The 13,289-nt window shown below is 38.0% G+C and overlaps 1 protein-coding gene across 3 annotated transcripts in view; it reads left to right on the top strand.

The window, feature by feature from the left end:
- The window catches only part of vti1a (vesicle transport through interaction with t-SNAREs 1A), a 125,030-nt gene extending 111,950 nt beyond the window's left edge, over positions 1-13,080 (top strand). For all 3 annotated transcript variants that reach the window (XM_039665075.2, XM_039665073.2, XM_039665074.2), the window contains one exon: positions 12,125-13,080. Coding sequence is in view for 2 of the 3 variants with exons in the window: in XM_039665073.2 (XP_039521007.1) it covers positions 12,125-12,218 (94 nt within the window). In the remaining variant the exon portion in view is untranslated. The remainder of the gene's footprint in view (positions 1-12,124) is intronic.
- Positions 13,081-13,289: the final 209 nt, after the last annotated feature.

The following is a 13,289-nucleotide window of genomic DNA, read 5'->3' as shown; positions in this document are numbered from 1 at the left end:
ATTGAAGTGGAACACAACAACAGCTTCAAGGCTGAAGTTTGTGTTTATTTGATAGAGAAGGTGCTGGAAAGGTCTGCTCTTCACTCTCACTCGCTCTCCGCGTCTTTAACAGCTAGTTCATTAACCACGCTTGTGTCTTTATTCCAGGTGCCTTTGCATGGAAATCTAATTGTCACATGATTAGTTTTTCTGAGAATCATCTTGAACACTCGATGCTCCTCTCTGTGGCTCCCCTGACACAGCATGGCAAGGACAGCTGAAGCATTGAGCTGATTAAGTGCTGTTTTCTGAGAGCTTTTATCCTCTGGATAGGAATTTGAAAGGCTCCCTCTCAAAAGTATAACCTTCTCTATATCCCCCAACCTATCCTGATTGTATCCTTGTCTTTTCAAGTTCCACTCAATCTTTGGCCACACATATGATGGTCTCTCCGCTCTTCTCTGGAGACATGCAGTGCCGTGGTTATGTCTTTTACATGGTACAGATTTCCTGAAGTGTGAATTCACGCTTTTGTCAGTCTTCGTATTGAAATTGATTCTCAGTATCAAATCAATGGCTATTTGGGATCAAGGCTGCAGCAGCGAGCAAAATTTTTTTATACTTGAGTTTGTATCATAATATATTTTCAGAAATGTACACATCAATGTAACAGTGATATATTTTTTTTTCATAGTTAACAGATATTTTATAGATAGCCAATTAATAGGCCTACATGTAATTGTTTGCAGCTTTCTGCACTCTAAAAAATGCTGGGTTGTTTTAACCCAACTTTGGGTCAAATATGGACTAACCCAGCCGTTGGGTTAAATTTTTACATTACATTTTTAACCCAACATTTCGGGTTTGTCCATATTTGACCCAAAATTGGGTTAAAACAACCCAGCATTTTTTAGAGTGTGTGGATGACACTCAACAGTTTTGTCAATAGCACACTGTATTCATCTCATTCGATAAAAAAACTGATTCTATAGATAAAAAAAAGTTATTTAGTAAGGTGCAGTCACATTGGTGAACTATCGCAAGCAAAAAAGGTCCATAGTCTTTTGTCAATAATAAAACAATATATGCAGCACAGCTTAAACACAAAAGCACTTTCAAATTAAACCGCTTTCTGTTGTTTCAATATCAGTGAATCTACGTGATCATAATCTGAGTGAAACTTTTTAAAACTTTTCTTAGTGGCATTGGGCCAGAGGGCCATCTTAATATTTGAGCCCTAATGTGTTTTCGACATCATTTGCGAATAAACAAGTGCTCCAATAGGGAATTTGTGTGTGTGTGCACTCTGATCAGGTGCTGTCAGCTTCCAATTAGTTTTTGGAAATCAAACAGAACAGTTGGGATGTCATATTAAATAAAGGGTGTTAACATGTTTAAACATATATAATTTATCACATTTAGATGTTAACTTTGTCAGCCATAAAATAAATATTTGTTTATTACATCCGTGCTCTAAATGATTGCTTTGCTGCGGTGTGTATCACTGTTCTTGTAGAGGAAAAACACAGGATGAATGGATGTACTAGAGGGAGTGGAGATTATTACTTTGGCTTCTAGCTAAACTAAACATGTCGGCTTGATATTATGTAAAGTTGCTTGTTATTAAAAGGAAAGAGCATGTCTCTGGACTTTTTGGGGGAGAACAGTAACAACTTGGAGTGTTTTATGGAATTTTCTTTGAGTAATGCCGGAAAAGGTCATTTTTGGTCCATACAATCATATCAAATCAATTGTGTAGCCTCGCATTTTTCTTCTAGAAATTTGCTCTATTTATCTGTCTAGATTTTGTTAGTGTAACACAACACTGAGATGTTACAAACTATGGCCTCGGGTCAGACCCGCCCAACACAGAGCGTTCAGAACTTCAACCTTTCTTTCGTTTCCTTTTTCCTCTGCTCTCCGTGAAAGTCACCGGCCAACACAGACCTCTGATTTATGAGTTCTAATGAGATTTCAATACTGAACAAACAATAAAAATTTATGAGCATCATAGTTTTGGAGGCCCATGGTTCCATGGTTAGTGTTACACCCTTTCAACAAGCCTGGAAATACAATCCCCAGCTGCATCCCTCAAGGAATGCAGCCACCTTTTCTGTCGGAAATCTTAGCAGCGCGCCCAAATTGTGTGAAAGTAATTTATCTCACTTTTATAAATGCTGTTGTATTCACAGTCAACCTGGAGCGCTGCTGAGGGATCGTATTACACTGTGAGTAAGTCTCAATATCCTGCTCAGCCTGGTAAACTGTAGGTCAGAGCGTTGGGAGTTAGAGGAGGATGCCGGGAGTTAAAGACAGTGCTGCTTTACCTGGGCGTCTTTATCTCATGTTTCTGTAAGCGCCTCTAAAAAGACTTACATTTAGGTGACTTCCTAGAAAAATTACAGAGTAATGTGCTGTTAGGATGTCAAAGATTGAAGGAAGTCTTCAACAGCAGGAATTAGTGATATGTCTCCAAGTACAGATACAATCTATAGCCTGTTGAAACCTTGTTTGCTTGTGGTTTGGTCCATTGAACCTCACCAGTGGCGTGTCCTGTGCTGAGTTCACGGAAAGGTTCACGAAAAAAAAAAACTGCTTATACAGTATATCTAGCACAATCTCAAAATTCCCAGTTATTTCAAATAGGCACACCTACCTGTGCAATGGTTCTGGGAGAACTTTGAGCAGCCAATCGCGGGTTTCTGTTTTCTCTAAAGTTTCCTGCATTGGGTGCTGGGAAATCAGGATTAGCAGTGGTACGCCGTCTGCTGCCTCGGCACATTTACCCATGACATAGACTCAGACATAATATTTACTGCCTTGTTATTGGCTGTGGTGAAGCACAGGCATGCCCTCCCTGAGAAAGTTCCTGAGATATACGCTAATCCGCTACATCGTTTTGACAGCAACACCCTCCTCCTAACTAAACCAAAAGAAAAAAAGGAAAGGCATAAATAAGCGTGGAATGATTTTTTTGAATAAGAGAAAGTGGTGAGGTAAAGTTAAAAAGGCAGTAGGAAAGAGCTGAAGAAGAAAGAATCTAGTGTGTTGCCTACCTAGACTTCTTAGGCAGACACTATATAACTGTCTTTGAAATGCAATTTTTGTATTTTCATGTTGGAATTCACCTACAATGTCTTAAAATACTGTTAGCTCACTAGATTTTCGAACAGAATTCGAGAGAATGCTACTAATTTCAGGGAATCTCGCTTGGACACTCCATGACAGCAGGCTACAGCTGCTGGAATCTTTTGCGAGCAAAAGAGGTTCCAGGAAGTAGTGCCAACAAAGTGTTTCTCCGTTTCTCTGTCTCAACCTTTTTAAATAGCACCTGATTCTGAACTCATCTTCTGTTTTACTCCCTCTCTCCTCTCCTAGTCTCACTCTCCATCCCTCCCTCTTTCCTCCTGTAGGGGTCTAAAAATCCCAGTCTAGGTTTCTAGTCAGATTGTTAGCTGGGCAATAAAAAATACATGAGTGTGTGGCGTAGAAGTGTTCGTTATGTATGTGTGTGTAGCTCATAAAGACAGCTTCCCGACACATGGGCTGCTCCAAATGTGCAGGAGCTGGTTTGTCTTTCAGAGTTGGAGCGCTACGAGTTGAACGGGGCCGTGTGATTTGCCAGTCTCAGCCTGTGTGTATCTGTACAATATTCATGCCTGTGTGTTGGTGCTCTCTCTTCAGCAATTCCCTTTATAACCTTTTACACTCGTCTTAGTTTGTTGATCTATGTTAAGAAGCAGACTTATCCATGAGTGGGTTGCACAGGCGGCATGTCGTTCTGATGATAGACACAACGACAGTGAGAAAGAGAGATATGGAGTGAAATCATTAGGAGGCATTCACAGTTGCAGCACTGGCAACATCTCAAGATTCATCTGCGCTAACCAAAGTTCAGTGATATTCTACTTGAATCTACACAATGGTGCATGATAGGACAGTCAGACCTCACTGATTGGAGCGGCTCCTGAGTCCAGCTCCAGATGATAAGAGTACTGTAGCAAGCTCCACCACCCCATAATCACGCTAATAAAACCCTATTTAACGGCTCTATTATACACCTCAGCCCTGTTAAAGTAGCCATGGTGTGTGTGGGTGTGTGTATGCGTTTCAAAATGCTCTGGAGGGCAAACTACTGTTTTTCTTTTGGGAATTACACAGTGCTGGGGACTTTTTAAGTCAATTACATGCAATTAAATGCAGTTTTTCTTTTTTTCCCCTGGCGTTCTTGTATGCGTGTGTGTGTGTGTGTGTGTTTTTGATTAAGCCTTTAAGTCTTGTACAAGTCCCTTCTGTTTGTGCTCTTCCCATGTACTGAACATGACATTTTTTAAATAGGTTTTTAATAGCCCGTGCTGATGTTTAGAGAACAGTTTTGTCCGGTATGTTTGGTAACTTAACTTACACTATTTACTAAAAATATTATAAATACAATTATTGGGAAACAGGGCAACGGTGGTTCTACTTTGAATTACACCCTGGGCGAGACCCCTTTCGAGCGCCCCCCCCAACCAACCAACCAAAAAAAAAACAACAACCCAACAATAAAATTAAATACCGTTTATTTGAAAAACACAGTTATAGAATCCAGTTATTTTGCTAGATTAATCTTACTTTCAGGGAGGAATATTGGTTACTGCCTTGAATTCTATGCATGGAGAACTTTTAGTTATGACTTAAAGTTAAACTATACTTTGTCACGAAATAGAGTTTTTAAAAATGAAAGGGTCTAAGAGATGCTTATGTAGTAACACAATACTTAGACTTTCTCTTAAATAATTTCGAACAGCTCTCATATTAACAACAATACAAACTGTTTTAGACCTAAAATAGCTTTTGTAGGACTATTTCACTCTTAAATGTCAGAGAAAAGGGCACAATCAGAGATTATTTTTAATAGAAAATTGTACTTTTCATATTATAGGCTATTGTAAAAACACACAATTATAGTTGATTTTAGTTGATTTCATGAATATAGTGACCAAAATGATCATGGTCATACACAGAATCTTGTTAAAAAAAGCCTAATACACAAAGAAATCAATTCACAAAGTTAATATCATTAAAGATTTGCTTTAAAGGAGTGTCTTTTATGTTACCTATTAACATGCACACATTCAAATAAACTTTCGACAAAAAAAGGTTGTATAAAAAGATAAACCTCACATATTTCAGCATTTAAATCATCTTTATATAAGAATGAGTCAATAAAGATACATTCCTGACATGTATAATGCATAGTAGCTTATCTTTTATTATTAATAGTAAAATTCGGAGCGATTTTTCCCATGGCTGTCATTGCTATACAGCCATGCACTGCGCTCTCCACAACGACAAAGAAGTTTTAGTAGCTATTTCCACCACATAAAAACGCTTGCTGTTGCTCTGCTAAAAGATTTATTTACAGAGAAGAGAAAAACACCCACGTGTTTGGGTGCACGTGCACTCCCATCCTGAAAAGTTCACAATTTTTCATCTCACTGCTTCAGGAAAAAAATGGGCGCGTCGCTTCAATAATGAGCATGCTTCCTGTGCACATACATCGAGCGCGCAAAAGAAGCGATACGTGAACTAATCAGGAGTCCCCTTGAAATTGCTTCTGTGCATGGCACCTTCTCAGCAAGCAGGGGCGCCATTGCCAATAATTGAATCGAAATGAAAAAAAAAAAAAACATAAAACCTTTGTGGGACAGAGGATTTTTTTTTTAACTGCTCGTGCCACCCCCATCTGACATGAAGAAATGCCGCCCGTGCCTAAAACAGCCACTGCAGGCCAACCTAAAATTTACCAGGTCATACAGTTATTGCCCAATGTCTCAATGTAAAAATGGCAACATTTTGGCAAATTAATTTAATTGGTCAAAACACAATTGTACCATTGGCATAAATCTCAAAATCAGCCTTCAGTCCAGGTCTCACTGACAGCCACTAGCTCCGTCACAGTCGCTAATGCTGACTCTATGCGTCACTCTGAAAGCAACTACAAAAGAACGCCATTGCCTGTCTTTATTACATCTAAAGCTCTGAGCTATTGACAGGTAAGGTGGTTTAAAGGCCGCTTTGACATGTACAGTACAGTAAGGCAGCTGAGGAGCCCTGCTAAAACATTTATCTTTGTTAGAGTGTGATCACACACTCTAACACAGGATCAGTTCTACAGGCCTTCCTCGCTGTAGCAACACACGTAGAGATTCATGTCCATCAGTCAGACCATTAGTGAACACATTGATCCTGCTGACTCTCCTCCCACTTTCACTTCTTTTGCTTCTGTCTTGCTTCAGCGCAGTACAATACATGATGTGGTTAAAAACAAAGAAAGAAAAAGAAGAAAATACAGACCACTCACACAGTCAGCGATTCCTTTTATCGGCTTCAAGAGAAAATGCACAATCAAATTAGTGACTAGAATATGTAGTATTTCTATTTCATATTACATTGCACTGTTTTAATTGTTTCAGACTTGAAAAAACTTGCTGTTTATTGAGACAAAAATGCAGGTTTTAGACTGTATATGTGTTTGTTTTCAGTTTGTGTTGTTCTGAGAGTTTGCTGGGGGATTTTTTGTTTTGGGATGATTGTGAAAGAGTATGTGTTTATGAATGTGTGTGTGTGTGTGGTGCTTGGGTGATGGTGGTGTTCAAATGGGGTAAACTTCCGTCACCCACCTCCCCCCACACACACAGGCGTAGAGGTGTACCACTGCCCTCATTAGGGCTACTAATAAGGGGAACTGAGAGTGTACGAGAGAGAGAAAAAAAATAGTGGGAAAGAAGGGGAAAAAGGTTTTAAATTTTAATAACGCGGGTACGATTTTGTAAATCTTTCCTGACAGAAAACTCCTCATTATTTTCATCTGTCTCTGACTCCTCTACCACCTCCACTGATAAATGGGCTTTTCGTAGCTTGAACTCTTTCTCTCTCTCTCTCTCTCTCTTTCTCTCTCTCACGCACACAATCGTTTATTCTTTGGCGTTGTGCTATTGAGGTTAGACTAATGTTTTTAACCCAATTGACTGAGTTTAATTTTGTCTGCTGGTTTAGGAAGGAGTTATTTGGGCAGTGCCTGCTTTCATATAGTGCTCAGCTTGTGAGCTTCACACTGACAAAGTTACAGTCAGACAGAGATTCTCAACTGAAGGGTCTTAAATTGAAGAGGGGTTTGAGGGTTCCAGACACCCCCATAAAAACAAAAACATTAGATGGTTTGATCAGCTTTTATAAAATTTTATTTTAAAAAATGTATTAAGGGTTTTATTTAAAAATAATAAGAAATAAGAAACTAATATAATAATATTTTTATTCAGCAAGCATACTTTAAATAAATCAAGTTATAGTAAACTCTTTTACACTGTTACAAAAAAAAACTATTTCTGTAAATGCTGTTCTTTTGAATGATATATTCCTGAAAAAAAAATGTATCAAGGTCTCCACAAAAAATATTAAGCATACTGTTTTCAACATTGAACATTATAAGAAATATTTATTGACCACCAAATTTATAGGAATTTTACAATGTTACGGTTTATACTGTATTTTTTTAATCAAAATGCAGTCTTGGTGAGCAGAGACTATTTCAAAAACAAAAAATTTGAACCGACCCCAAATTGAAACGTTAGTTGTTCTTTAATTTATGATTGGTAACATACTTATGCTACTATAAATTTGACCTTTTTTAATATTTTGCAGTAGTAGTGTGTAAATAGGTTTAATCAAGTCAATGAAATGAAACCGAATGTGATCTACCAGAGTTACAGTTCAACTCGGTTCATTAAAAAACATAAATTCATTTATTCCAGCATGAGAATTGAACTGCGTTCAGTCTTTTCTCTGGTGACATAATACATTTCTATTGGTACATGAGATGCTAACAATTTAACAAGTGTGGGTTCTTGAAGTGTTTAATATTTAATATTAGTTGAGCATGGTTGTGAGTCAGTGAAGTATTAATGTTATGATTTTTTCTTTATATGCTACATTGAAGAAACCTTTATTTATTTGACTTTACATGTGCATTTTTGAGCCCCCGGTTCTTTTTCCGACCTAAGTTAGACAGAGACAGAAAAAGTGAACGTGTAAAAGCAGGTTTACCCTGAGCTATGAGCTGTGACAACATGAACAGGTCTCCTCCAGCCCTCTGTCATGTGTTTGACAGAGAGGATGGATGCGGTTTGATGGGTCCTGCTCTGTTCTGTCCAGACATGGTTCAGCATGGGATAGAACCTCCATCAAACAGGCAACAGATATAACCTTTTCTTCTGCTCTCGCTGTCTCTGTCCGCCCCTTAATGTGATTCAACCCAAGTGAGACTGGAAATAGAGGAACCACAGATTAGTCACAGAAGTATCCAATGCCCCTTTTCCTGTTGTAGTTTCCAATCTGGTCCGCTTCCAGATTTGAGGGAGGAAACATGTCACTCTAACCTGTTAAAAGTGCTGTTAAAAGTTTTATTTTTATTTGTATTTTTTTCATGGTTGTGCATAAATGTATGCATTATATGGATTCCTTATATCACTTAGTTATGTGGTATGAACGTGGCACAAGCGTGGATGTTTTTCCACTAAGAAACGAACATTGTTATTATGTTTTGATTGATACTGTGAAGCTGCTTTGATGCAATCTATATTGGGAAAAGCGCTACTGTACATAAATATACTTGATTTGAGTGTCCAAGTGTCCTTTTTTGGAAACACTCCTAAATTTACCTTGTGGTAAAAGTGAACAGATAATACGGTTTTGTGAGAATCCCCTTTCAATCTGATACAATAACAATAAAATGAAAAACAGTAATATTATGAAATATTATTACAGTATAAAATAGCTGTTTTCTATTTTAATATATTTTAAAATGTAATTTATTCCTGAGACGGCAAAGCTGATTTTTCAGCATTATTCTGTACTCAAGTCTAGTACTGAAGTTATTTAAATATATATATACACACACACACACACACACACACACACACATTATACTGTATATTAAAATAAGTAAGTATATGATTATAATTAAATTACTTTGAATGTCAAAAATGTGTTCTCAAAGCTAAGATCAAGTAAACAAAGAAAGTAATGTGGCAAGTTTGTTTGTGGACAGATTATTTAGTATTTAGTTACATCATCATTTGGCTCTCAAGTATGCAGACTGGTTCTGAGAGAGGTGCAGGAGGTGTACAAATAGTGTTTCGCTGCTTCTGTTCTTTGAGATTCATTCGTGGTTATATTTAGTTAAAGTTGAAAGGGACTGCCGTAAGGGAATATTTTAAAGTTTACAGACAAAAGTTCCCCGATCAGTGAGTATTTGAGCTCTCGTACATGACAGGATAAATTACTTCCTCAAACATGTTCCTCAAATTACAACGGATCTCAATGAATAGATTTGTGCACTTTCCAGTGTCTTTTTCAGAGTGTTTTTAGGCCTGGTGTTGTTGAAGTGAAGGAAGCGTGGTTGCTCACTGTGATGACTGGGCCACTCATTCACTCACTCGCTCTGGATGTGGGGCTGCCCGGGGCCTCTCCGCCCACCCTCAAGGGCCTGTCAGAGCAGCCTTACCAAAGGCAGATTAATCTACATTACTGCTAACAGCTCAGCCTGGCCCCTGATCCACACACACACACTGTATTTAATATCTTGCACTTCAGTCAAAAATCTACAGCTGAGGTTTTGGTCAGAAAATGAAGGTTATTAGAAATTGATTTATGAGTCCATGAATTTTCTAGAGGTTGTGTGTTAAAACACACTTTAAATGACAATCCTGCTAAATCCTTTTAACCAGGGTAGAGTCGTTGTGCAGAACAGCTTTAATTGGCTTATTGATTTTATAAATTCATGGTAACTATATGTCAAAAGACAGTAATGCTCATCAGTTTGTATACAAAGTTGGTAGTTTGTTAGACTTTTTATTGTTTTTGGAAGGAGTATTTAATGCAAATTCAAAATAACTTTTTATATTTTTGTATATTTTAAAGTATAGTTTATTCCTATGATGGCAAAGCTTATTTTTTAGCATCATTACTCCAGTCTTTAGTGTCACATGATCCTTCAGTAATCCTTTTAATATGCTGATTTCTTCTTCAACAAACATTTCTTATTATTATCTATGTTAAAAGCACTAGTGCTGCTTAATATTTTTGTGGAAACCATGCCACATTTATTTCAGGATTCTTTACAAAATATAAAGTTCAAAAGAACAGCATTTATTTAAAATTGAAATATTTTTTAGCATAACAAATGTCTTTGTTGTCAGCATGTTTATTTTTTTATTATATATATATATATATATATATAAAATAAATAAATATATATATATATATATATATATATAAATTGTAGCTACTGACCTGACACTTCTGAATAGTGTACTTTATCTTAATATTGATTAACAGGAATTGGACAATACGTAAGGGTCACATGATCTTGACATAAGCTTACCTCCAGTAGCACTGAACACAGAATCAGCCCTACCATCTTTTAACACGCATTCATTATACAGACCCAAGAATTCCCATTCGTCCCTCTCCCACGGCAGTTTCCTGTCCCTTTAGGCACCAGCACATCTCTGAACAACATGAACAGTCTGTCCTCTTGCTTGGAGTTTGTGTGTGTGTGTGTGTGTGTGTGTGTGTGTGTGTGTGTGTGTGTGTGTGTGTGTGTGTGTGTGGAGGGGTTTAGGGATAGGGTTAGGGTTAAGGGATTGAATATACAGTTTGTACAGTAAAAAAAAAACAAACATTATGTCTCTGGAAATTTCCCACGAAGATACCAAAACCTAACATGTGTTTGTGTGTGTAGCCAGTGTAAATAATGAATGTTACTAAAAGAGACATGTGGGAGATCTGGCCTTGCTAAACATGCTCTGATTAATGTCCTCCGTCAAGCATGCACTCCCAATTATGAATTATGCCAGCCCAGTATCCAATCAGAGCTCACCTTTCATCAGTGCGGTGAAAAAGCCTCTGATGGTTTATCGTAACAAAATAAACACAAATGAATACTAGTCGGTTTTGTGTAGCAGCATTGAGGTGTGTATTGTAATGCTACTTTGCTTTCTTTACTGTACAACTCTGTATCTGTGTGTGTGTGTTTGGATGGGGAAGAGTGCTGCTCTGCTGCAGTGGTGATGAATGGTTGTGTGTGAGTTATTCATCTCCTGCTTATAGGAGTGGACAGTGGTCCTGCTCTCTCCACATGTCAGCACATGGGATAATTCTGTCATTTATCAGGAATGACACTGGAGACAAAAACTCACCCCGAGAGATCATCCCAGGGTCTCAACTCCTGCTCTCACCCTCACTGTACTCATCCACACACCCACTTTGTCACTTTTCAAACAGTTTGTTTTCCTTAGTTCTGAGCAAACAGACATTTTTCTGCATTTTCTGTTTGGGGAAGAAAAAAATCTGCTATATGATATGGATGGTAAATTGTTTAAAATGAAAAAAATGTTTCTTGAGCAGCAGATCTGCATATTAGAATGATTTCTGGAGGATCAATCATGCGACAATTAGGACTTGAGAAATGATGCTGAAAATTCAGCTTTGGCATCACAGGAATAAAGTACATTTTATAGTATATCAAAACTATTTTAAACCGTAATAATATTTTGCGATATTAATGTTTTACGTTGAGTTTGTTGTGTTATTTGTCTTTTATTGTGAATTATACTTGAAATCACTATTAAATTGGCCATTATATGTTAAATAAATATGCTGATTTGTCGAACTTTGTGAATTTCTGAGTGAATCTGTGGAGTCTTGCAAGCACGGATTGCCTTTTTTGTGATGTGATAATAGGAAAGTGAGTTTTATAGAGAATTCCTTTAGTAAATATGTGAATTTTATTAGCTGGAGGAATGCTACAAGCTAAAGTTTTTACTTTTTAGAGAGAAGCATGTCTGCAGACAGATGGTGAGGAAAAAGGCAAAGTTGTCATGCCGTGTGACATTTTTTTTTAGACCGATCTAACTGAAGTGAAATCAATTTATCGAGTTCAGTCAGAAAAAGAATTTAATTCATTTTTGATGCGAGGCATGTACTCGATCACATGCACGTTATTTCGTTCAATCGTAATTGTCTCAATTAATGCCCTTAACATAAAATCTCTTTCTCTTGTCTTCTCTTTCTCTCCATCTCTCCCTCTCCTCACCCACAGGATCATTCAGAATCGTGTCCTGGTCTTCATCCTGGGCGCCATCATCCTCCTCACCATCGTCTTGGCCATCTATTTCAATTTGCGAGGGCACTGATCTCCACTGACTGGCCCTATGCGTGCATGTGTGAGTGTGTACGAGCGTGTGTGTAAGATTAATAGTGACAAAAGTGTTGGGCTGGAGTAATTAGGACAAATTGTTCACATGAATCATTCCTGGTGGGCAGTGACAGGGGGCCTCTCCTCGCTGCTCTCGAGTAGAGGGGGACCGTGTCTACCCTCTCTCTCTCCTTATATTTATGCTGCGTCCATTACTTTTAAAACTTACCGACCCAGAGAGAAACCCGGCACGGATGTCTGGACACAAGGACCATGATGAGAACATCAGACGGATGAAGAACAGGAAGACGAACATCAACCTATGTCATAACCTGCTGTTTAATGTTTAGTTTTTTGGGGGGTTTGTAGGCGGGAAAAGGGCACGAGAGCCAAAAGGTACTGGAAAATCCTATCCATCAGGTATATGTGTGTGTGTGTGTGTGAGCCGTACACAAGGCAAGGCCCCCGGAGCAGTACCATTTAGCACACGGTGCAGAATCACACACTACACACAGCCCAAAGGTCACACGCCCGTCTCTCAGTCCCCCTTCATCCAGGATTAGTAGCTTCTCACGCTGTTCCTCTAAGGTCAGCAAAGACCTCGCATGTGTTTAGTTAAACCAGCAGGACTGCTTTGAACAGGAAAATATCCATGTCCACTCTTACCTTTACTAATCAAATCTGACAGCATGATAGTAACTGTAGTCAGTCGTACTAAAAAGAAATGTATTTCCTGTATTTATTTGTCAGTTCAGATGAATTGTACTGTATTTTTCGCTGTATCTTTCATTCAGTTTGTCTGGAATTTGTTTTAGCCATTAATGTTTGACATTAAAATCACATAATTTGTCTCTACTGTACAATGTTTCAAATGTGCTTCATTATTCCTATAGGAGGACCAACTAGCAAGCATCAGTATGGAAAAATGCAAAATTTGGGAGTCTGCTCCAGGCTTTCACCTGCTGTTTGCATATTAGGGTAGAAGAAAGAAGGTAAAGATGACTATGTGCTATTAGTTCATTTCAGTTAGTTTATCATTTATGTGTACTTTAATATATTTATGTGTGTA

This window comes from Pimephales promelas, chromosome 17 (assembly GCF_988280905.1).
Source record: "Pimephales promelas chromosome 17, fPimPro1.hap1.1, whole genome shotgun sequence".
NCBI lineage: Eukaryota > Metazoa > Chordata > Actinopteri > Cypriniformes > Leuciscidae > Pimephales > Pimephales promelas.
The sequence above is the reverse complement of the archived record's forward strand: the minus strand, read 5'-3'. Positions and strand labels throughout refer to the sequence as shown.